The following is a 26,431-nucleotide window of genomic DNA, read 5'->3' on the forward strand; positions in this document are numbered from 1 at the left end:
TAGTGGTAGGTCTTACCACCCGGGTGTGAGTCCCCGGGGAGCTTGGAACGCTGTATCTGTTGGGACTTACCGTCCAAAAAGATGGGTTCAAAATGCCCATGGAAATTCGTTGTACTTACAGTGTTCATGGTTCTAACAGCTTGTTGTTGAGTTTGTTGAGGTTGAGGAAGGCTTGAAGGAGTTTTGTTCGTCCGAGGCCGTCATCAAGCGTCAATTCTTGGCTGCTCCTGTTTTCTTCTATTAAAAATTGACTTCCTCAATTACCGCACTGTTGCAGGTGACACTCCTCGCAATACATTCCACAACAGCCGAGTTGGTAGTACTTCGTCCGCTTAGGCTTCACTTCCGTTCTCGCTTGAACTGCTGTATAGGCTTTCCGCTTCTTGACATTGGTCTTCTCACCCAGTCCTGTTCGATCAACGCCACTGCATCGGATATCAATCCCAATTTAAATGGGGCATGTAATACTTCACGTGTGATTGCTTAATTTTGTAGCTCATTCATACCCATCGCTCTTTCGAGGCCTTCACTGCTGGTGTATGCATAATTGTCCCATATTTGCAAAGATGCTCTATATCTCCTCGTCATTGGCACCGACGGTAATCTTATGCAGCAATTCTTCTTCTCACGATCGCGGAGTTTACAACACGCGGCTTGTTTACGCAACCTCAAAATGTATCGATTGAAAGTTTCTCCAGCTGTCTGTCAAAGTGCTCAATACATCTCCGCGTCCACCCTCTCGTTACGTTTTCCCATGAAAAATGTGCAAACTAGAGAACAACTGTTAGGGCTAGCAGAACGTTCACGGAATGAGGATGATTTTCAACAGCCACCGGTGCATGATGATGATACATTTGCTGCAGTTCTCTGCCACCTCGAGCCAGCATGAACAGAAGCATGTGTTGCTGTGAATTTTTTTTTTTTTTTTTTTTTTTTTTTTTTTTTTGTGTCTTTATTTTTATTGTTGCTGTGAATTAATTTTCTTCAACTCCACAAAGATTTCACAAGCACGATGCCATTCCTTCCTTAGGGGCCCCATACACGCTCCGACATGTTGTACAACTTTGACTCCGTCCCCAGGAAATTTGGCTCGGTCGGAGCAAAGTCGGATCGTCTGTGGGCAAGTTGTACAACTGTTGAACAGTACAACTTGCCCACAGACGGTCCGACTTTACTCCGACCGAACCAAATTTCCAGGGGGAGGAGTCAAAGTTGTACAACATGTCGGAGCGTGTATGGGGCCCCTTGGAGTTTCGTCGATCCAATATCCTTATACTAGCCCATCCCTGCTCTTGCGTTTCAATGGTCAGTACGGACACTTATGTTATTATTCTCCTGTGCTGTGGTCGGCTTTGGATCGACATGTGGCTCTCATTGCACCACCATATGCTGCAACATAAAAGTTAAATGAAACTTTGTTAGCTGAAACCTGGTTGAATTACTTAATTCATATTTGGATTGTGATAAGACTGTGAAAAAAAAATTCAATACACCAATCGTTATGCTCATTAAAATATAAATTAATTTTCATATTATTTTGTAGTAGTTTCAGTCTGACCTTTCTCAACTGTCTTGTAATTAATCCGCATATCTTCAGAGATCAGGCTTTCAGCACAATACTACTTCTCGAATCTTTATTTCAGATGCCGCAATCCATGCATCGTTGGATCACTACCTTCACTCGGCAATAAGCAAGGAGTGTCGTCTCGGGGATCCTCTGGAATCGGATCGGACCTGGCACCCAGCCCAGAACGCCAAGAGGCGCATAGCTCCAGCGGTAACTTGTATCATCTACGAACGCAATTTTCTAAGATTAATTGAAACTATTTTTCAGAGGAAGAGTGGGTTAACGATCAGGAAACGCAGTTCGGCGTTTCTCCACATCAGGCGTCAGCAAGAACGAAGGAGCGTTATGTCGAGGAGCAGCATGTGCCCCAAGTGAGTAAGTACCGCGAACCTCCGACGTCATATCTGTATCCAAACGTTCGACAAGAACCTCAAGGACGCTTCCAGCGGTCATCCAGCCGAGAGGAAGACCATAGCTTGCGGGGATCCGTAAACTCTCGCGAGGAGGAGGTGAAGCCGATCATAACTAAGCCAACTCCTCTGCAAAACCGATTCAGAGAAGCTTTCGGTAATGAAGACTATATGTTGGAGGACCGTAAAAAGAAGATCACAATCGATGATAAACGCTATGAACAGGAGGACGATCGTAGAAAAAGTAGACATCATGAGGTTGATAGAGGAGAAAATTATATGTACAAGAAGTCAAACGGATCAGGAAAATATTATGACGGGTATGACAACGAAAAGGTACGGTACCGAGAAAACTTAACTGATCGTCAAAAGTACCATGAGATTATTTCTGAGTCAACAAAATATCGCGACGAGTCACCCAAACACAGAGAAATGCGAGATGGATACAGAGAATACTCACCTGAGAGAAGCCCAAGAAACAAATACTCACCTTCGTATGATGATCATCGAGATTTCAAAATTGAACGTGACTATCGAGATCCAATGAAAGCATCCTCCAACAGAGAACCGCCATACACACGAACCGATAGTTCTGATGATCGCTACAGATCTGGATACAGTGATCGCAGAGCATACAAAGGAACCGACCCAATGCCGTTTAACGAGCCAATTGATAAAAATGGTAAAGTCCCTCTAGCACGTTTCAAATCATCCGACGAGTCCAAATATAGCCGTGATAGATACGATGACCGATGGGAACGACAACCGATGTATCCTGAAGACCGTAGCTCTGACGATAAATACCGAGATGCATCTGCGCGCTACCGGGAGGATATAAGAAAATCACCGGTAATGAAGAAAATAGAAGCACGCGCGAAAATGGTTGAGATTAAGACTAGTTCGCCAGAGTCAACAATTCGCAAAGTTTCCCCTAAGGATAGATTCCAAAACGCGAAGGAAAAGTTTCAGCAAATGGAGCGCGATCGTAACGAAGAGGAACGCATCGAAAGGGAACGCCAGGAGCGCGAGCAGATGTTGCACAATAAACGAGTTTCGGAGGCTCCTAGAAGAAGTTCCATCGAACCGGTGGTCGTGAGCTCGCACGAAAGTAACGGTTGGAGTTCCGAAGAAGAGGAAGAAGTACAGGACAGACGCACGAGAGGACCGCCACGTTCGTCTAATAGTGGTGGTTATCGTGAGCTGGACACCGTTGATCGTTACCCAGGACTCGACCGTGAGCCTCCAATGTCTTCGTCGCGAATGATGCCTGCCAAGAGCCTCGGCAATCTGGCCAAAGGGTATCGCCATAGTTACGCGGAGCCACGGCCTCCGCCGGTGTCGAGAAGCAGTGGCCGTGTAGGGCTTGCCGCAGTCAATCCATATTGAAATAGTGCTGTAGTTTATTTTGTATGTAAAGGCAGTGTGTTTTCTTCTTTGTTGCATGCAGTTGTAATGTGTACATAATATAAAATAAATACACGGAGTTGTCAGTTCAGCGACGGTTTCTTGAGCTGAATGGAGATACAACGACTTATCTTTAGCTAATGCTCACATGGTGTACACGCAATACATGTTTTGAAGTGCCTTATAGTAATAATCAACGTGGAGTGAAATAAATTGTCTAAATACTGTTGTAAAATTTATAATCACGCAAAGATATAAAATAAATAATTAGAAAACCTAAAGGATTTTTCACTTGAAAGAATGGGAAATGGCATAAATGTCTTTGGATAAGATGGGGCGTTTTGCCCAGGCACTTGTTGAAAATCATTTTTTCATGACTTTTCAAAAAAGCTTTATTACGCGTTCTCTGTAATATTTTCATGAGTAGTCAGTCTCCCAGTGGGAGATGTAAGGCCTGAAGAAGAAGAAGATGCTACAATACTCCTTTTGATATAGAAATGCTCACTCTATCACCGCCTACACCATAGGAATCACTCTAATTCTTGCAAAGTTCAACCCCAAGGAGAATTCTTATTTTCACTCCTCATAGCCCAGCCATGGAAAAGCTCCCATGCGCTGATTAAAATGGGTAAGTCCGGCGTGAATACCTAATAATATTTCGAAGCATGATAAAATGATCTCACATATTTTCAATAAGGATTGTTTATTTCCCATATGTAAATCTTCCGCTATTCATATATTCGTTGTTATGTATAATTATATTGTTTTATTTCATATGCAGCTTAAAACAACGACAACATCAACACGTAGCACTACTTATAAGAAACTACAAAAAACTTGAGAAAAATGTTTGTAATTTCGTTCAACTGTCTTTTGATTTTTCGTACAATACAATGTACTCGTGTGGTGCAAACTATTATCACATACTGATTCGGAGTTGTATCACTCTTCCAACGTTATTATTTTCCTTCTACATAGATTCCAAGAGTTTACGTAAATTCCATTATAGGTACCACTTTCATTATTGTGCTCATCAAACTAATGGTATTAGTTGCTCTATTTGGAAGACAGCAATAAACAAACGATAGATGTTTTATTCGCAAGATGTGTTCACAAAAGCACTAACTTGATTTTGAATCTAGTCAAGTCTGCTTATAAGCTAAATAATACTGGGTAAACACTAAGCAGACTTTTGATTGAGTCATTTCTGATTAAAACAGCCAATATGAAAGAGAGAGTTAGATTTACATAAGCGCATTGCATTGTTAAGAGTAGAAGTTTTGTTTTGTGTTTGGCATAGTGTTGAAGCTTACGTTTTTACTTAGCAATCTTTTTCATTTGATCTGTTTGGTGTTTCATTGAGTACGTGGCATTGTCCGCCTTGTTCAGCAAGGAGTCGAGTTTATCCAACTGACAGGTCATTTTTTGACCGAGATCCATCGCTGCGGTCTTGGCAACCTTGGCATCACTGGCGTTCTCCACATCTTTCATGGTATCCAGTGCATCCAATGCGGAGTTTATATCATTCGAATCTGCTCCATTGGTGGAATCATTCGCGGAATTGCCTTCACTTGGTGTGCCGGGCCGGAACTTCAGCAGGTTTGTTAAGCTGCCACAAGCCGTCTAAGGATATATTGGAAAAAATAATTATTGTTTATGTTAGTACGTTATTCTGATGATATTTCTGTTATTTTGGGTAAATGTGTATACCGTGTTGACCCAAATCCCGAAAATGACTCATATTCCAAACACTGGCGTTTTAGTGCCCTCAAACTAAATCATCGGTTTTCCCCACCCAGGATCAGGATTACAAACGAATTCAAGATTCTATGGAAAGAATTACGCGAATAAAGCCAAAACGGCCATATAAAAGCGAGTGTTCGGAATATGAGTCAAAACGTTATCGGTTTGATTAAAATTCCGAACAAGACTCATATTCCAAATAGACCTGTGCGCCGAAGTATTTGTGAACGACGGCGGCGTAAGGCCATTTTTACACCGGCGGCGGCGGCGTCGGTGGCGTCACGCCGTAAGCAATGTTCGGCGGTGGCGGCGGCGGCGTGAATCGGCGTGAAGAATTTTGAACTGAGAAAAAAAAATCACACGGCAAGGCATATTATGCTTGTTATGAATTTTAGGGTTTTTGTGCAATTGCTAGCTACAATCAGACTTATGGGGGGAACATCCTTATAGCTATAGCTTGTATCTCCACAGCAAAAGCGTACATTACATCATCCATTTCTTCAAAAGTTCCTTCATGAATTTCCTTCTACTTTAGGGATTGCTTCGGAAATTCCTTTACGGAGTCTTTTGGGAATTTCTTAAGTAATTCATTCAAAACTATTCTTAAGGACGCCTTTGAAAGTTCCTTTAAGAATTCCTTAGAAAATATCCATAGAAAATCCTTTCCGGGAGAATTTCTGAAGAAATCCCTGGATGAATGTCCAAATTAATTCCTGGTGGCTTTTCTAAAGAGATTTTCGAAGAAATTCCTGGATGAATTGCCGACTCAATTGTTGAAGGAATAACCGAAAGAGAACCTGAAAAGATTTTAGAACAGGATTTTTAAATGAGTTTCTGAAGGAATATTCAAAGGAATTACGAAGGAATTTTGAATGGATTTCTCAAACATCTATCGGAATTTACATAGAAATGTTTATTTTCTCCTGGAATTTCTTTTAAAAAAATCCGGACAGTAGTAAAACAAACTCAGTTTTGACTCTAGGAGCAAAACTACATGCCAAGAAAACCTCTCAAAGTATCGTGATTGCGGATATTCGAATATTCTCAAGAATTCCTTGGTAACTTACTGCAGAAGTTCCTTCGAAAATTTTTACAGTTCTTTTTTGTAAATACCTTAAATAATTCTTTAGGAAATTCATTCAGGAATTTATTCGGTAAGTCATCAAGAAACTCATTCTAGTATACCTTCAAAAATTCCGTCAGGAATTCGATCAGGAATTTCTCCAGGAATTCCTTTAAAAAAACCTCCACAAATGAAACCAACTTTTCTGGAGATTCTTCAAAAACTCTCCTAATATTAATTCTGACGATTCCATCACGAATTCCTTCAGAAATTCTTTTTGGAATACCTTTAAAAATTTATACCCATGTAGATGGGTACACTTCCCCACAACTGTAATGGATTTGACGCGCCCTTCCTCAAAAAAGCCATCTCTTCAAAAGCTAAAAAAGATTGCGAATCTATTTATTAGTCTGTTGGATTACACTGTTGAAAGGAGATTCTCTCTATTCCGCGGGCTTCGCGCAAGTGTCTCTGCTTAAGGGCCCACCACCTCCGTTTTTTGCCCTTAATACCGCAGTGCATTGAAAGCATAATGGTGCTTAATTGATTTCGACTGTAATATTGGATGGAGCCGTATGCAGAGCAAGACTCAAGTCAGGATGGTGGATAACTACACAAATAGGGGGAATGACGGCTTTGGCAGGTTTTGTTCTATTATTGGCAGGGGGGATTTTTATGACTGATTTTGCTCAAATTTGGACTAAACATTCTTTGCATAGCAATTCATAAAGCAATTCATCGGTCGACAAAAACCCCCTGCCAATAATAGAACAAAACCTGCCAAAGCCGTCTGTTCCCCTACATACAAACCAACTTTTAAAAATTTCTACATAATTATTTCTAACATTATTTTAACAATTTCACTGGATTTTTTTTTCAGGTAAGACATGCCATTCCCTCGTAAATTCAGTCAGTAAATTCAGAGTCAAGTACGAGACACTGAAGACGACCTTAATGTTGAGGTCGAAATACGTATCTGTTAAGGTACAATTAAGTGGTGGAATTAAATGGGATTGTACAAACTCGTCTTATGACAAGTGAAGACATTCCACTAAAAGCTCAAAATAATTTTCTTAACTTTGGGAATTGTTCATTAAAAGAAATCGAAACCGTTATTTTAAGAACAATTCTGGCTATTTAAGTACAAGGAGAGTGAAGAAAATGTTCAATTTGGTGGGTGACGTACCCCATCGTGCTCCAGCCTCAGAAGCCATGTTACCATTATTGCATCTACAGTGAACGTTCGCTAATTGGGGTTTTTCTAGTTGGGGCGCTTTTTAGTTGGGGGTTCGCTAATTGGGGCGAAACCCAATTAAAAAGCAGCTAAACGTCAGAATGTGATGTCAAAAACGCGTTGACGTTTTGTTTCCGTGTTTGGCGGGATCGATATTTTCTGGCGCGTAAAATTTTCCTTTGTTCAATGCAAAAAGTAAACAACATTGACGCTTGTCAAAACGCCCCAATTAGCGAACGTCATTCGCTACTTGGGGTGAGGTCGTGCCCCAATTAGCGAACGATCACTGTATAGCCAAGAAAGGGCCCTCCTTAGCCGTGTGGTAAGACGCGCGGCTACAAAGCAAGACCATGCTGAGGGTGGCTGGGTTCGATTCCCGGTGCCGGTCTAGGCAATTTTTGGATTGGAAATTGTCTCGACTTCCCTGGGCATGAAAGTATCATCGTGTTAGCCTCATGATATACGAATGCAGAAATGGTAACTTGGCTTAGAAACCACGCAGTTAATAACTGTGGAAGTGGTTAATGAACACTAAGCTGCGGGGCGGCTCTGACCCAGTGTGGGGATGTAATGCCAATCAGAAGAAGAAGCCAAAAAGATATTACATGATCTAACAATTAACGCGCCAATGCAAGTTAAAGTGACAGAAATAAAAGCAAACAAATCTGCTAAAGGTGTAATAGCTATTTAATTAATGCCTGATAGGTTGCCTTGGTTCGGCAGATGCAAGCGCACTGCATACTGTGATTTTTGTGTTGGCCAATCATCGGCGTGAAGTACGAAATTCGGCGGCGTGGAGCTAACCGGCGTATGGCGCGCCGCCGACACCTTGACCGGCGTCGGCGTACCTCAATAAGGGTCGGCGGCGGCGGCGTGGCGCGGCGGCGCACAGGTCTAATTCCAAACACTCGCTTATAAAAGGCCATTTTGACTTTATTTGTCATTCTCGGGATTTGTGAGTCATGTTCGGGATTTGAGTCAAAACGATATAATATCCAAGCAGATGTTGAAGTTTTTCGTTAATTATAATTTTTACACCGTTTCGAAATGGATTAGGGCATATATCCGTTCATTTTATGACACTGAATTGTATGAATCCGAACAAAAAAAATACGACTCCTTTGACGGGCATACCTGCAAAAAGCAGCCATTTTGGGTTGGGCCATTGCATTGATGTTTATTTGTATATCAAATCAATTTGTATTTCTCTATGGATGTTTGAAAAATTCTACAATCTGGGAGACAGGGGACGTTTATTTGAAAAGTTGTAGAATATAGTCTAATGAAAATAATCTGAACATATACAAACGTTATGTCATCTTCTTTCTCATTTTGCATTTATTTTTCTAATTTAGCATTTTAGCTTTAAATCTGACTAAGTACAAACCTTTTAAATCAGTACGGCAATTAGTATCGAGAGATAAAAATCCATTATAACAATTAAAACGTTTCCTGCGCTGGTGGAAAGATGCTCAAAGCAATACTTAAGAGCGCCCCAATAATCTTAGTAATAAGAAGGGCAAGGGTTGATACGAATGGTATAATTTTCACGAAGTCAGCTCAGCAAATTAGCTTCGCAAAGGATATAGGGTTAAGGCAGGCATTTTCGTCTTATCGTCATAGTCTCGAATATCAATAAAATAGAAGCTTTTTTCCCAAATTCATCCGTACCCAATCGTAAGCTTAGGCGAAACGTTCTGCTATAGTGGAGTTCTAGCAAAATGACGTTGCTTTCATTGATTTAAGTCTGAATAAAGAAGCTAAGCGGAGCGGAGTAGTCATCAATACGTCAAAGACGAAGGAAGAGGCTCGAGAGAGGACTTAAGCCATCCACTATGAGTGTGTATCGGTGGGTTGGTGAGGTTCTGTACTGGGGCTTACTAGTGACCGGCGAAAATGATACTATAGCAGGTCAATTCGGAGACGTATCGTGGCAGGGAATCATGAACACTAAAGCATTTCTCATAAATTTTCAACAAAAAACTGGTCAACTTCCAAGGCAGGGCAGGTAGTTAATGAATAAATTTCCAGCAGTTACAAATGATTATGAAATGGAATTGGGATGCATTCCTAATCAGTTGAGTTAGAAAATAATTTACGATACTGAGCGATTTCAAAATTTAGAATAGTTTCTGTTATTCAAAAACCCAGATTAATCCACCTAGCGGTGATGGTGCCTTTCTCGTTTCTTTCGAGTGAGTAATTTCTACGCACTTTTGGTGGAAAAAAAGTATTTTGACCATAACTTCTGAGCCTATAGTCCGATCCGGCCAATTATCAACAGGAAACAATGGGACCGGATTCTGCATCGAACGCAACTTCTTGCGAGTATATCGGCTGAGGGTACATATGTGACTAAAATGAGTGAGATTTTGAAAAATGTATTTTGGCCATAACTTTGAAACCCATAGTCCGATTGGGCCAATTTTCAATACGGGGCTGTCCACAAACCACGTAGACCGAAATTTCACTTTTTCGAACCCCCCCGTCCCCCTAGTAGACTTTCGTAGACTTTTTCAAAACCCCTCCTTCCCCCCATGATGTCTACGTAGACTTTACCAAATTTTACAAAACACCATATGTGATTGGAAATTTATGGAAATCAACCACGTTTTAAGCAATTCAGCTATTCAATTCCATTTCCATGTAAACATTACAACATAATTTGAATTTCAAACTTAACAGAATCACACTGAACAAAATCCAACAAAACAAAAATCAAATTGAAACGAAATCAAATTTAATCCTCTGTGCATAACTCCTGAAATCAAATCTCAAAGCCAATTAATTTAAATACTGTTGAATTCAATTCCTCCGAGAGGTGTGCACCATGGTGCACCATCGTCCACATTTTTGCATCGGCGCGCCACTGATAAAATCTGTCACGCATCTGACCTATAATTCTCAACGCCGGTTCATAATTGTGAAAATCGTGAATTTTCAGAATTTAGAAAAATTTCGAGTTGAAATTTTGAGAATGTCAAGTCTACATTCCAATAAATTTTTCGTGGAAATTTCGTAGAGTTTCCCAATTGATAACCTTGAAATACTCCAAGAACTCTCCGTGATAATTCCGATGCTTTTTTTGAAAATTCCATGCAATTTCTTCTAAATTCTAAAAGTTCCCCGTTAAAAAACCCTAAAAAAAAATTTAGAATTATTTCCCGAGATAATTTTTAGTTTAAACGGACATTCCGAAATATTTCCCGTGGAAATTTAAAATGGTTTCCTACGATATTTCTTAATTTCTCTTGCAAATTTGGAGAAATTTCTTGAGGAAATTTAAATAAATCTTATGGGCATTCCAAAAAATATTTTCTGAATAATTTTCGGTGGAAATTATAGAGAGTTTTTAGCTGAACTTTTTGTGAACTACTCGTAAAAATTCGAATAAATTTTCATGAAAATTAGAAGGGCTTTTTTACAAAAATTGCAAATACTGTTTTTGGTGAGAAATTCAAATAATTTCTCGTGGAAGTTTTCAACAATTTATTTAGAAATTCCCAAAATTTTCCATCGATAATTCCAAAGAATTTGCATTAGAACTGCCGAAGAAATTTACGAAGGAGAATTTTCCACGTGCATTTAAAATAATTTTTCTTATATTTGCAAAGAATTCCTCGCGAAAATTCCGAAGAATTTCCGAAATTAAGCAAAAAAAATTCGGGGACTTCCCAGAAAATCTCCAGTGAATATTCTGAAGGGTTTCTCGCGGAAATTTTGGAAAATTCCCTTTACAAGTTCCAAAGAATATCTTTTGGGCATTCCAAAGACTTTTTCTTGGATATTCCAAAATGCTTCCATTGCAAATTCCCAAAATAAATCCGTTGAAGTACGACATAATTTCCATAGTTTACAAAGAAGTTCCTGCCGAAAATTAAACGAAATTCTAGTAGAATCTGCAGTAAAATCCAAGTAAAGATTTGGAAAAAAAAAAACGAAAGTTTTTATAGAATATTTTGCAGAATTTTCCTGCTCATTACAGAAGAATTTCCTGGTGAAATCTATGATAGTTTTAAGCCGTAGCTCAGACTTTAACTTCGAAACCCATAGTCCGATCTGTCCAAGTTTGAATACTAAACAATAGGACATAATTCTGCGTTGAATGAAACTTGTTGCGAGTAAATCAGCTAAGAGTAAGTTTCTAAAAAGTGAGTGAGAATTTTTGTTGTAAAAAAATATATTTTGGCCATAACTCCGAAGCCCATAGTCCGATTCGGCCAATTTTCAATACGAAACAATGGGACAAAATTCTGTGTTGAATACATCTTGTTTCGAGCAAATCCGTTAAACATAAGTGCCTGAAAATGAGTGAGATTATTTTGCGCACAGACATCGCCTCAATTCGTCGAGCTGAGCCGATCGGTATATAACTATGAGTCTCCGGGACTCCTATAAAAAGTTCATTTTTGGAGCGAGCATATAGCCTTTACGTATACTTTGTATACGAGAAAAGCAAAAAGTTTATGGTATTTAAATTTTTATTATAATACCACAGACACTTAAAAGATTTCTGATAACTTTTCATTTTTTCTTAGAAATTCCCCGTTTTTCTATATAGAATAAGGTTTATGAAAATTATTGTCAAAGGCAACCATTATTTATGAGAGTTCTCTAGGTTGTTGTAAATGGATCTAAGCAAAATTTATCTAATTTTACATTTCTGAATTGGGCTGATATCATAAATCAAATAACAATTCGACAACAATGAAAATATTCCAGTACCCGGAACTGTCCCTCAAATAAAACATCGATGAAATACTATATTCTACGTTATCGAAATCAAATGCTGGAGACAGTACGAGATGGAATTTTGTGAAAAGTTCGATGTAGTTGTTATAGTATCTTTTTGCTATTTTTTTAGTGGAAATTATTGCAAATCAAAAATCCAACCGTAAAAATAATTAACTCCCGACTAAATGTATGCGAAACGTACAACCAATATTACCTTAAACTTGTTTATTCGCTGCTGGGTGATTGAGAGTATGTTATTTAGTTCATCCATTTTACCGGCTGCACCTTGCATTTGCTCATCGTTCAGGTCAACCTCCTGTAAATAGTAAAGACTTCTACAGTATTTCTTGTTGAGATGTTTTAAAGATTCACATCAATACAGTTAATTCTTTACAGTTCCTAACGAGGTCGTTTCTTGAGATACACATCGTAAATCATCAAAATTTTTATTTGCGAGAAATTGATTTAAGTTGATTGCCATCAACCAACTAAGAAAAATATTGAATTACGCATTTTAAAAAAATTACCTTCAATTGTTCGGTCAGTTGCTCTTCCTGCTCCGCTTCCTTTTGGAGTCTCATCTTCTCTTCAAATTCTTCACGGCTGGGTTTTTCAATTCCCAGCAGTTCTGCCCGCATGCATTCGTATTCGTACGTACCTTCTGCCATGCTCGTCTAATGATAGCTATATTAGTTCGATTTGTATCTACTGCGGGGCTATTACACTCGATGGATAAGGTTACACACGATTCTATTAGGGATTCAAAGCGAAAGCACTGATAAAAGGTACCGAAATTGTCCACTCAAACGCGATTGTCAAAAATCGATTTTCTTGGAACACGATGTGTCATCCGACCGTTACGGCATATCCTTGTTTCCTGCATTTGGAAGCATGCGCAGAGCGTATTATGTTATCGAACTACGATATGGATTTAAAAAGTTCGCTCGTATAAAGTCATTTTCAGAGCATGCGAATGTAATAACAACTGATTTCAAGAAGGAGTAAAGCAACAAATTTTCCAAAATAGTTATACAAAACATAAAACTTGGTCTAATATGAAGGTGTTGATCAAAATTCTTTTACAATTTATCGAAAAATGAAATTATAATCATAATATACTCAATTTTTGACTCATACTTGCAGTTTGACATAGAAATAAAAAATTGTTTTTTTTTTTTTATTTTTATTATAAAGATTTGCAGCAAGTATAGGCTCATCTATGGTAGAAATGTGGATTCAAATGTAGGTACCTAGGATAAGTAAAGAAAATGATATGCCGAGGAAAGGCCGCTGTAATATATCATCTACAAAACAATTTTCATCAGACCGCATCGTTCTTTCGTGCTGTGCGGTTCTTTTCTCTCTTTGCGGAAGGAAGTTTTCAATACAACCCGAAGCTATTTTAATTTAAACAGTGCTTCTCAGCGCTATTCCCGTTACGATCTTTGCAAGGACCCGTGCCTTCGTTTTACGTTGGACCCCTTTTGCGGAAGTAAAATTCCGACAAGCGGTGATAATCCTGCAGGGACACCGTTCTGGGAAAAATAACCTCTTAGAAGGTCACGTTTCCACGCTTAGCAATGAGCATTAATAAAACTCAAAGGTGCAGCCCAATCGGGTTGTACGCAAAGGTGACGTAGGACTACGTAGCTATACGAAATGGAGGGTATTTTTCATCATAACTTGTATCAATTTATTAGCATTGTGCAAACTGCTCGGAGGTCAACCGAATCAAGAAACTGAAAACATCCCAGTTGGATGAACCAGCCGTGGAAAAGAAACGACTCATCGGCCGCATCGCCACTGAAGCCACTCGTCTATCTTTCAGTGGATATCATCAGAATCCTAGAAGACATTATGCTCACAAATGTCCGAAATAATGGAAAAATATGCAGAATAGGAGGTGGCGCGAAACCAAACACAAATATATTAATTTGCAACGTTTGACTTCCACCGGCGATGGAAGCATACATGCATCGTTTTCTATAGCGCTGGTGGCAAAGTGAGCGGGACTTGAAGAATAAATTACAAACAGTCCTTTTCAGGACTTAAACTATTTATCCAAGAAGAGGTTTTGAACGTTGGGAAAATTGTTTACCCAGAAAAACAGCTGTTTAAACGACAATGACGATTTTGGAAAGATTTATTGTTTTTAATAATGCGCCATTTGAAAAACTAAGGCAGCTAAACGTCATTTTTCACTAAGGTGGCGTCTTCATCGATTTGGCCGTCGTCGACGGAAAGTGAAATTTTCTGGCAAGATTCATTGGTTTTGTTTCGTTAATCATTACAAATGATATCGATTTTTTTCCGGGTTACCATCGTTTAGTGACGACAGAATGTTGCCCTTTTTTAGCACAACCACAAGCGCGCGTCGGAAGGAGATGATGCAATGAGTTTGTTCAAATGGATGGCGTCAGTAGCAGACAAATGGAATTTCCTCACAAGATTTTGATTATGTTTTGTTGTAGTTGAGGATTGAAAAGCTCCATTATTGGAAACATATCGGTTCTTTACAGTACCATTATTTTACACAAGGGTAGTTTAATCCGGGATGCAAGAATGTTCATCAAAGTCCAAAATTAATAGTTTGGCGTTGACAGAAAGTTACCCTTCGATAGCAGAATCATGAGCGCGCGTCGGTGAGTGACAACGCAACAAATTTGTTCGAATGAATGGAATCGCTCACAGCAACCGAACTATCACGCCAAACGCCGATTCCACCGAAACAGTCCATTTTGCAATCATCCCTTTCTTCACATAAAATGCTGGTTTGTTGAGGTTGAATGACGACCATCAATGCAGACTTCCACCACCAATTCGATGATTTTCCTTTAAAAATGCTACCAGAGCGCCTTCGTGCTGCTGTGTTCGCTCCGCTGCATCGGCATAGCGCGTCGGAGGGAGATGATGAAGTAAATTTGAATGGATGCGATCACTAACAGCAACCAAGCTACCACGCCAAACCCGATGCCACCGAAACAGTCCATTTTCGCAATAACTCTTTCTTTTCGTAAAATGTTGGCCCTGAGAAGAACCAATTTTCTTTTCCCAATTCCCATTCCAATAACTAACTGCATCCAATCCAATCGTGTAAATTTGCAGCATTGCCTCACTGCCACCCACTTCGTGCTGCTGTGTCCGGTTCGTTGCATCGAATGTCGGACCGCCTTCTGTGCAATTCCGATCAAAATGGCTCGCGCGCGCCGAACAGCAGCTTTCTTATATTTAATGAATTAAACCCGTAAGCCCTGAGCTGATATGGTGTAAATATAATGTGCACTCATAACGATTAATGAAGGGGCGGGACCAATGGGATTACTTCATTAGATATAAGAAAGCCGCTTTTCCGCGCGTGCGAGCCATTTCGATCGGGATTCCACAGACCGTTCGGAGAATTATGAATTCTAAGAATCCAATGAAACTTTCTCGAAAAAATCTGAATTTGGTTATGAGATGTTGTTTATCTAAGATGCGTATTGTTGCGGGGAGTGACAACAGAAATTTGACTCAAGACGAAGTTTCTTCATATTACCAAACATTATCTCTTGACATCTGTCTGTCCAAGCGACGTTCACTAATGGGTAGTTGCTGTAGGTAGATAGTTTTCACAAAGGTGGCGTCTTCGTGGATTTTATACAAAAGAAAGTTGATCCGAAATAAACTTTCTTCAAAGTTCAAAACTCAATCGTAAATAGCGAATTTGATAGCGCATCGGAGGGATATGATGTGATGAATTTTAATGGATGGGATCACTAACAGCGATCAAGCTACCACGCCAAACCCGATGCCACCGAAACAGTCCATTTTCGCAATTAACTCTTTCTTTTCGTAAAATGTTGGCCCTGAGAAGAACCAATTTTCTTTTCCCAATTCCCATTCCAATAACTAACTGAATCCAATCCAATCGTGTAAATTTGCAGCATAGCAACACTGCCACCCACTTCGTGCTGCTGTGTCGGCTTCGCTGCATCGAATGCGAACCGCATGCTGTGCAATTCCGATCAAAATGGCTCGCGCGCGCCGAACAGCAGCTTTCTTGTATTTAATAAATTAAACCCGTAAGCCCCGCCCCTTTGTGAGCTGATATGGTGTAAATATAATGTGCACACATAACGATTAATGAAGGGGCGGAGCTAATGGGATTACTCCATTAGATATAAGAAAGCCGCTTTTCCGCGCGCGCGAGCCATTTCGATCGGGTTTCCACAGACAACGGACCGTTCGGAGAATTATGAATTCTAAGAATCCAATGAAACTTTCTCGAAAGATTCTGAATTTGGTTATGAGATGTTGTTTAACTAAGATGCGTATTGTTGCGAGGAATGACAACAGAAATTTGACTCAAGACGAAGTTTCGTCATATTACCAAACATTATCTCTTGACATCTGTCTGTCCAAGCGACGTTCACTAATGGGTAGTTGCTGTAGGTAGATAGTTTTCACAAAGGTGGCGTCTTCATGGATTTTATACAAAAGAAAGTTGATCCGAAATAAACTTTCTGCAAAGTTCAAAACTCAATCGTAAATAGCGAATTTGATAGCGCGTCGGAGGGAGATGATGTAGAAAATTTCAATGGATGGGATCACTAACAGCAACCAAGCTACCACGCCAAACCCGATGCCACCGAAACAGTCCATTTTCGCAATTAACTCTTTCTTTTCATAAAATGTTGGTCCTGAGAAGAATCAATTTTCTTTTCCCAATGTTCCTTTCCAACTGACACCACAATTTGTAATAAATATTCAGCATCGGCACTGGCGGTGCGGAATCGCCACAGTGCTATTTTTATGGTCAACGTTTTCTTCATATGAAATTCTGGTTCGTTGAGGTTGAATAATCTGCAGCAACACATCGAGGACCACCACCAATGCGATGGATTTTCTTTGAAAATGTTATTAGCGCCTCCGTGATGCTGCTCCGCTCCGATCGCTTTGATGCGTCTGCTATGCGTAAAATCTTGTTCAAACTGAGGATTAGATCCAAACCCGCAAGTGATTGATTTTTGATGTCTGTGCTAGTGATGCATGTACGTGATTGGTTAGTTTACCTATTTCTAAACTTTTTATCAATTATCGATAATAAATAGTTAAAAATCAGTATTTTCAAATAAATACAAAGAAGCGTTGACTCACCCTTGATCGAATGGTCCAAAAAAATTGAAAATCCATCGAGAAACGGCTTAGATATTAAAGTTTAAAGTCTATCATATTTTCGTGACGGTCCCAGATTTTCGCAATCGTAAAGTGTACCCCAATATAGAAAACACAGACGTAGTCCTACGTCAAAAACAAGAGGAAGGGGGGATGCTAATGCATGATTTGTGGTGGAACCTCTCACGCCAAGGACGCCTGATTCCAATAAATTTAAATGTGCTAATTGTGGGGACAATCGTAAATCCAATTACTGGGAATGCCCTTGACGCAAAAAGGTTTTGACTTCCCGTGCAAAATTGATGACGGGAAATTCCAATAGGATCCCAGATTCGCCGGGTAAACATCTGGGTAAACATATTTCAAACGCTCAAAATCCGCAATAATTTACCGGTCGAGCAATTCATACCCATCACAATCAACGAACAAATTTTGCTCCTACCTCTCACCGAGTAACGAGCAGTTCGTCGAATTCTAATTTTTTAAACACGCCCACCTATGCAAGCATCCCTGCAGGCAGGCAAAATTTCATTTCTGAAAATTTACCGACGATGAATGACTTTCATTCTTCAACGGAAAATAACGTACGTTTTGACGACTCAGGTAGCATGTCTGCTTCCGACTTTGATTTTCTAAATGAACAATTGCATCACGTGATTGATGCAATGTTCAAAGCAAATACCAAAACTGAAGCTGTTCAGGTTGGTATCAAATTTACTCAACAATTTTTTTATTGGATTGCCATTATAACCTTAGCCGTGCGGTAAGATGTGCGGCTACAAAGCAAGACCATGCTGAGGGTGGCTGGGTTCGATTCCCGGTGCCGGTCTAGGCAATTTTCGGATTGGAAATTGTCTCGACTACCCTGGGCATAAAAGTATCATCGTGCTAGCCTCATGATATACGAATGCAGAAATGGTATCCTGGCTCAGAAACCTCGCAGTTAATAACTGTGGAAGTGCTTAATGAACACTAAGCTGCGAGGCGGCAATGTCCCAGTGTGGGGATGTAATGCCAATGAAGAAGAGAAGAAGATTATAACTGAAACATATTTAAAACCTGGTCTTTTCATCGAAAGAGATCCAAATTATTGTATTTACATAAATGATCGTCTTGACAGCGCTTGTGTTGGTGTCGCCATTGTCATTAATAGACGTATCAAACATAAATTATATTCTTCGTTTGAAACCAAAGTTTCGAAACCTTGGGAGTTTTTGTTGAAATAAATTTTGGACTAATTTCTTTTATTGCTGCCTATTTACCTTTCCAGTGCAATGGGCAGCAAAGGAATTTTTTGAGAGCTAATCTTCAAATTCTAACTCGCAACAAATCCAAATTTTTCATAATTAGTGACTTCAATGTCAAACACCGTTCATGGAATAATGCTCAAAGCAATTCCAATGGTAAAATTTTATTTGAAGATTGTTCTGCGGGATATTATACTATTCAATATCCCAATGGCCCAACTTGTTTTTCTTCCAGTCGAAATCCTTCTACAATTGATTTAGTTTTAACGGATTCAAGTCAGCTGTGTGGCCAATTGGTAACTCATGCTGACTTTGACTCTCGATCACCTTCCTGTGACGTTTGAAATTTCACAAGAAGCCATTTATAATCCAATCAGCTCTACTTTTAATTATCATAGAGCTGATTGGGATTTATATAAAACGTATATCGATAGGAATTTTGATGTTGATATTCCTCTCGATACCAAAAGTGATATTGATAATGCTCTCGTATCTTTGACAAATTTAATTGTCGAAGCCAGAGGCATTGCAATTCCTAAATGTGAAATTAAATTCAACTCCATTATTATTGACGACGATCTTCAGCCATTGATCCGTCTAAAAAATGTGAGGCAAAGGCAATACCAAAGAACTCGCGATCCCGCCTTGAAAGTTATTTGGCGAGATTTGCAAAATGAAATTAAAAAACGTTTCGCTATTCTGAGAAATACCAACTTTGAGAATAATGTCTCGAAGCTGGATCCCAGTTCGAAACCCTTTCGGAAATTAACGAAAATTCTTAAAAAACCTCAAAAGCCAACTCCAGCACTTAAAGAGGGAAATAAAATTTTATTAACAAATGGCGAAAAGGCTCAGCAATTCGAGGCTGCTCATAATTTTAGTCTAGATCTCACTAGCCCAAAAGAGGATCAGGTTACACGGTGCTTCGAAGACATTCTCAATCAAGAGAATGTTTTTGACCCTTCGTTGGGAACTAATTTGGATGAACTGAGATCTATTACTAGAAAATTTAAAAATTTGAAAGCCCCGGGTGATGATGGTATTTTCCACATACTTAACAAAAAGCTTCCTGAGAGCTATTTTGCCTTTTTGGTTAATTTATTTAACAAATGTTTTCAATTGGCATACTTTCAAGATAAATGGAAAAACCTAAAAGTTGTTTGAATATTGAAGCCGGACAAAAATCCAGCTGAGGCTTCTACTTATCGCCCAATCAGTTTGCTTTCTTCAATAAGCAAACTTTTTGAACAGATTATTTTAAATAGAATGATGGCTCATATTTTTTTTCCAAGTTCGTTTATTTGGTAGGCTCAGGGGTGTATAACACTTTACGGAGCCATGTTTCTTTGTGTTATATACAATCTATGTCATTTTTCTCAGTTAGTAAGAGAGGGATAAGAGCCAGCGTACTCGTGGTGACTCGAGTTTACAATATTTAAGGATGGACGGGGCTTAGGATTCAGGATCAAGGAATTTCGGCTGCTCATCCGGGCATTTGGCGTAAGGGATGATGTGGCGTGTCGTCGTGCTCGAGGATTTGTTCGACTGGGAGCGTCTTCCGGATGGTCTGAGTAACGGAGATCTACGGAACATAGAGACAGAGACAGTAGAAAAAAACTTTGACAGAAGAGATGGTTCATATTAATGACCATTCTATTTTTGCCGATGAGCAAGTTTGTTTTTGCCATGGGCATTCAGCCGCTCATCAGTTATTAAGAGTTACAAATTTAATTCGACTCAACAAATCTGAAAGATATTCGACTGAAGTTGCTCATCTTGATATAGAGAAAGCATTTGACAGTGTTTGGCATGAAGGTTTGATTTTAAAATTGATGAATTTTAATTTTCCTTTTGTACATTATTAAACTGATCCAAAATAAATTATCAGATCGCTCATTGCAGGTAAACTATCAGAATTCTAAATCTGATAGATTATCTGTGAGAGCTGGTGTTCCCCAAGGCAGCATACTGGGGCCCATATTGTATAACATTTTTACCTCTGACTTACCTGATTTACGGCCAGGAAAAATCTTTGTTTGCAGATGACACGGGCCTCTCAGCCAAAGGGCGAAGCCTTCGTGTCATTTGTATTAGATTGCAAAAAAGTTTGGATATTTTCTCCACTTACTTGTAAAAATGGAAATTTTCTCCGAATGCTTCCAAAACTCAGCGTATAATTTTCCCACATAAGCCGAGAGCTTCTTATTTAAAACACTCTAGCAGACATATTGTCACTATGAATGGAGTTCTAATTTATTGGTCTAGCGAAGCTAAATATTTAAGACTCCTGCTAGATCAAAAATTAACTTTTAAAAGTCACATTAAAGGCCTTCAAGCCAAATGTAGCAAATATATTAAGTGTCTATATCCACTTATAAACAGAAAATCCAAACTTTGTCTTAAGAACAAACTTTTGACTTACAAATACATTTTTAGAACAGCCATATTGTATGCTGTGTCAATAAGGACTAGTTGCTGCAATACCAGAAAGAAGGCATTTCAAAGGATTCAAAATAAAATTTTGAAAAAGATTCTGATGTTGCCTCCGTGGTATAGTACCAATTAGGGTGGTCGGTATTTGACATTTTTGACAAATACCGGTATACGGTATTTGGTGGAGTCAATGCCGGTAATACCAGTATTTGTGAAAATTTCAGAAAAATAAAAAAAAAAATTTGAACTTTTGGGGGTAAACAATATTCATTGACAAATTTCAAATTTTAAAAATCATTGCTTGTTGAGGTAGGCAAAGTGAAACTTACGTGGACATAACATACTGAGTGATGCATCTCCCAATCCGCCTCTGATTTGGTTGGAAATGTTTCTAGCTACTGAAAAAACCCTCTCTGTATCAACGAAAGTTAGACGAATGGTGTCAAGAGCGTCCAAAATCAGTGTCAAGTACTTGCCGTTTATCCCTTCCGATTCATTGTAGAAGAATTCTTCACGGATTGCTTTTGAGAATCCTTGTGTCGCAAGTGTTTTGCTCTGCTGCAATCTCTTCACGAGTTGCAGTCTCTTCAACGATCGCATCTGGAATGATTAGACGCTTCAAGATCTCGTCTGGATATCTTTAAGAAAATGTCAAAATCGTTTTTGTTCAATTCACTGCAGGATTATTCAAAAAGGCAAAATGATCGGCGACTTTGAACGTTGTTCTTGGATCCGTTTTTGAGACCATCGAATATAAGTTGGCGGCAATTTCTGTGGCTTGATTTGGTAATTGCTCCAACATAAAATAGAGCGCCTCGTCGATTTAATATATATAGAGCAGAACTCACGGCAGAGTAGTTCGACAGCAGCTTGAACAGGTTTGAGGACTTGAATTGAATTTGGATTGATTGTTATGTTGTTAATTTTATGTTCTCGAAAAATATTCTTGTTCAGACAAAAACAAAAAAAATATGATTGTTGATCACAATCTGGCGACCTATCACGACCTGTAAAAATTCCAACTGCACAGAAACAATGTATTTTGTATCTGATCCTGTTATAAATTTCTATCAGAATATGTTATTTTTATGATAAAATTGTAACAAAATTTGATAGTTTTTTGTTTCCAGTAGTGCAGTTTTTGATAGAAATTTAGTTATTTTAACAACATCCTGCACCATGTTTCTAACAAATTTTGTTTAGTATAACATAATAACATAGTATGATATAATTTTGATATGACCTTCTAGTCGGGTTGGTATCAGCCACCAATACATATTATTTATCGAATACACGTCGGACATATTTTTACAGCAAATTATTTATCACAGGTGATCTCCTGAAGAAAATTACTACGGCACGTATCTTTTTCAAAATTTCATATGTTGCGGGAGAATTCTCTTCTTCTCCTTTCTCGAATTCTCGACGATGTAAACAATGTTCGTTGAAGAAAAAAGTCGTTGGCAATTAGACAGATGGCTAAGAGAATCAAGCAACATGTATGATTAATGACGATGTGATCGATTTTTGCAGTAGCTTCACGCTAATGATCGTTAATGATGCTTATTTGTGCAAAGATTTAATCAATTCTATTGCAACGACTTGCTTGTACCTTGTACCCTTAGTGTAAATTAGGTTAAGTTGAGTTTAAGTTGAAAACATTGTAATTCCTACATGGTTCAATTCAACCAGAGGAAAAATCCTAACAGCCAGAGGCAATTGAAATGTATTAATAATAATCTTAAATGTAACATAGCAAATAAGGATGATAGTGTTAAGAAAACACGGAAAACCTAGTCTAAGATTTGAATGCATGTAGAAACAATAAGAAAAAAAAAATTTCATGGGTAGTTTTGATTCAGGCAACTACAATACTTCATAAAAACTGGAGAAAATCCCAATGAAAAAAATGAAAAAAAAAATTATGTAGGTTAGGTGAAAAAAGTGTCAAAATAATCGATGGGAAGGTAGGAAAAACCGAAATTTTACACATTTTGTTGAACATTTAACATTTTGGCGAGACAAAACGCCCTAGTGGGACTATCCTATAATGTACTACGCGTCTCCATCCACTTTCCATACCAGAATTCGCCGACGTGTGGTGCGTTGTTTCCTCAGAGCTGCCAGCTTAAAGGCGTTTTGCCTCAAGAATTTTCCAGCAACAAAATCTCATTACTTTTTGGAAATGTTAATATTATCAATATGATTGATATTTTCTACAATTTTAAGATGGCATCAGCTAGTTGTATTGTTTAACTGTTGCATGTGGCAAAAATACCCCTGAAAATCGTTACAGCTAAGCTATTAAAGCAGTCTTTGCTTAGCTAAAGGATATTGTTTTGTGTTTTGTGATTTCTACCAGAAAACTTGTTGAGACTAAACGCGTGTTAGCTGCCAGCACTTAAAGCATCTTTACTGGGCGAGAGTATTTTGATCACTCTCGCAGCGCTGTAATTTTAGTTTTTTTAGTCATTCTTTTTCGCATCGGTCACTATTTTCGGTTATCATTTTGGTGCCTGCATTCTGTACCGGTGACGTTTGTCGTTTGATAGTTCATCAAACAGCTTCGCTACCAAATTTCTTCACCTGTAAGCTGCGCTACTGTTTTAGCAGCGCGTTTAGTAGCGACCGGTAAAGTGTCAAGTGAAGGTTCCCCCAAACACACGCGACGCGACAGTTGCGACGCGATTCTATCGCTTGGCTACAGTGATATTGCCGCCGTTGGTATGGAAGTGCAAATAGAACATTGCCTGCAGCGACTCAACGATAGAATCGCGGCGACTAGTTGTCGTCATCGCGGCGATGAAATCGCTTAGGTCTGGGGGAGCCTTAATGATACTGCGCTGCTAAACGGCTTATACTCACCACCGGTAATCTTGCTCTTAGGCAACAATGTACCACGCGTCCGCTATTTTTTCGGCATGGACAGTCCGTATGTCTTCCAATTGTGGAAAAATGAATTTGTTATGCTTCTTTGTCTGTTATGCTAAATCTATATAGTTCGTTATAGATCTATGGGAATATCAGAGAAAAAAAACTCTATAAACAAACATCACTTTGAAATAAACAGCAATATTTTATTTCACACAATAGGTTGCTTCAGCGTCACCCGTTTGTTCGTTGTTTGCCTGCTGTGATCGCAACCAAATTGAGCTCCGTAAAGCTGCCGATCCTTGAGCTTTTTGGAGATATCGAGAAGATGCCTATTCATGGCGTAAATATACGCCGAAACAGCGGTTGCCAAGCAGAATAGAGAAGCAAATAGAGCTGCCAGTGCAATCCAAACCCATTCGTTGGAGCTTGGTAGCGGTGCAGGAATGGTTGTGGCTATTGTACTTGTTGTTGAATATAGTGTGCTTATTGTTGTTGTTGTTGTTGGGATTTCTGTTGAAGTTGAATATTCCGTAGTTGTTGGTGTCTCAGTGGAAGTTGTACTTTGAATTATTGACGTTGTTATTTCCGTAGACGATGTAATCACTGTTGATGTCGGTACTTCTGTTGATGTGAGAATTTCCGTTGAAGATGGTACTTGTGTAGATGTTGTAGTGGTTTCATCTCTTTGTGAATATGCTGTTGACATTTCTGGGGTGGAAGTGATCTCGTACGTGGTAGATGTTGTAGCTTCAAGGGTTGTTGAGGTGCTTGAAGGAAGTGTACTCGATGTGGTAGTGGTAGTTGTTGTCGTCGGAGCAAATTCATCTATTGCATTACATTCGTTTGTTTCCACTTCATAATTGAACACGGTAAAGTATTCTATAGCAAGATCGCTCCCGTGGTTCATATTAGCCTCGATTTGAATCTAAAACAATACAAAGAAAGCCAGCTAATAGTAAGTGTGTTGTAGTACCAGTGCCGAAGTAATGCCATAATGTTTATAAATTAATTCCTGAAAACTAACATTATTGTATGGGAATCACAAAACATTGTATCAATAACATGATTTCGGCTCCGTAGCGCTTCACGGAAAATGAGCCTTCAAAGTAAACAATAGATTTAAAAAAAATCGATTAAAAAGTATTTTGGCATTGCTAAAGAATCCTGAAACATCGAAGTAAAGCCTTGAGATCCAATATAAGATAATATCCTAATACTAAAACTCCTTTAAAAAAAATATTCAAAATTCCATTTAGGCGGCAGAAAAACGTAGATATAGTTTTGATTACAATTACGTTTCGAAACTCACCCTACCTTTGCTCTTTTAACTGTTTTGTCCATTTTTTCCCGAAATAATCCCCAGCCGGAAGTGGCTTGTTCGGTTTTCCAGCGAATCACCACCGTTGGATTACTTTCACTATCCAGCCGATCCAAATCGAGGATACGTACCTCCAAAGTGGCTCCGCTTTCAAATATCAGGTTGTACACCATTCTGAATTCGGTGTCCTGGTTCAAACTGAAACTATCCACGGTTTCTCCACAGGTCAGTCCTTCCCACTGATTTGAGAGATAGTAATTTGCATCTTCCCGAAAGTGCTGAAAATTCAAAGATTCTCGGTATGGCTTTGATACAAACTCTTGGTAGAACGTACATCGCGAGAGGTAAGTGAGCGTTGCTTGGTCAAAATCTATCCGCGAGCACGAAACACCTTCGGTGCGGACAACGTAAAAACTGAGAACAAAACCGAGCCAAACAGCCCATCGCACTTTACTGGACATGATGGGATTGGGCTTCGCGTGACTTCGACCGACTAAACAAAACTAGCCTCCGAGTATCAATGGTTCGTGAAACAGGTCGAATACAGTTCAGCCGTCAATCAATTGTCATAGATATAAGAAATTGTCAGGCATTACATGATATTAGATTGCTAATTCTCTGATAAATAGTTAGGTGTTTGCAATTTTCGATGGCGGGAAATGAAAGTTGCCGCCGCATGTAATAAACAGATTGTAAGCTCGGTACACACAATGTTAAATACTCTTGAATCTGTAACAATTGGCTAATTTATTGATATATCGTCAGCTATAAATTTTATTCGCATTTTCTGTCTATGTTTGCTATTGTGAGTGTGCAATATGAAATCAATCAATTTAGAATTAGCCCTGAGTGAGAGAAAAGCTACATATCTGTTGACTTGAGCCTTGATTTTTTTATATGGAAGGCCTCTGAAGACTTCATTGCTAGCATATGCAATAGACTACGACTGGAACATTGCCGTTTCAGTCTATTTATGCATTACTATGTCATGTGGGTTAAACCCGAATAATTTCATGTCAAGGGAAGTCGAACAAATCTTAACCACACAACAAATTGAAATTTATCTTAAGCTCCATTTTACAATATCGATAACCTACGACTAATGGCTTTTTACTTTGCTTGTGGAAAAAAATCATATCTATCGATATCAGTTTATCAGTTAGTCAGATTTGAGATATCTTTTTCTTTGTAATTTACCAAGTTTACTCATTACGTTGTTTTATCTCACCATTTCATATCTAATATACCGT

At 38.9% G+C, this 26,431-nt stretch overlaps 3 protein-coding genes across 4 annotated transcripts in view; 1 reads left to right on the plus strand and 2 right to left on the minus strand.

The window, feature by feature from the left end:
• Positions 1-3,662, plus strand: part of LOC134227569 (zinc finger CCCH domain-containing protein 13) — a 227,471-nt gene extending 223,809 nt beyond the window's left edge. For both annotated transcript variants that reach the window (XM_062709157.1, XM_062709158.1), the window contains 2 exons: positions 1,644-1,777; positions 1,835-3,662. In XM_062709157.1, the coding sequence (XP_062565141.1) occupies positions 1,644-1,777; positions 1,835-3,363 (1,663 nt within the window). In that variant the 3' untranslated portion in view covers positions 3,364-3,662. The remainder of the gene's footprint in view (positions 1-1,643; positions 1,778-1,834) is intronic.
• Positions 3,663-4,065: 403 nt separating this feature from the next.
• Positions 4,066-12,981, minus strand: LOC134227571 (uncharacterized). The gene is made up of 3 exons (XM_062709160.1): positions 12,683-12,981; positions 12,370-12,471; positions 4,066-5,004 (listed from the first exon to the last, which is right to left on the minus strand). Exons 1-3 carry the CDS (start codon positions 12,821-12,823, stop codon positions 4,699-4,701), a joined length of 549 nt encoding a protein of 182 aa, XP_062565144.1. The 5' UTR covers positions 12,824-12,981; the 3' UTR covers positions 4,066-4,698.
• An 11,090-nt stretch (positions 12,982-24,071) lies between these two features.
• Positions 24,072-25,679, minus strand: LOC134222190 (mucin-5AC-like). Its single transcript, XM_062701333.1, has 2 exons — positions 25,178-25,679; positions 24,072-24,788 (listed from the first exon to the last, which is right to left on the minus strand). The coding sequence occupies exons 1-2, from the start codon at positions 25,640-25,642 to the stop codon at positions 24,072-24,074; spliced, it is 1,182 nt and encodes a 393-aa protein (XP_062557317.1). The 5' UTR covers positions 25,643-25,679.
• Positions 25,680-26,431: the final 752 nt, after the last annotated feature.

Source organism: Armigeres subalbatus, chromosome 3, assembly GCF_024139115.2.
Source record: "Armigeres subalbatus isolate Guangzhou_Male chromosome 3, GZ_Asu_2, whole genome shotgun sequence".
NCBI lineage: Eukaryota > Metazoa > Arthropoda > Insecta > Diptera > Culicidae > Armigeres > Armigeres subalbatus.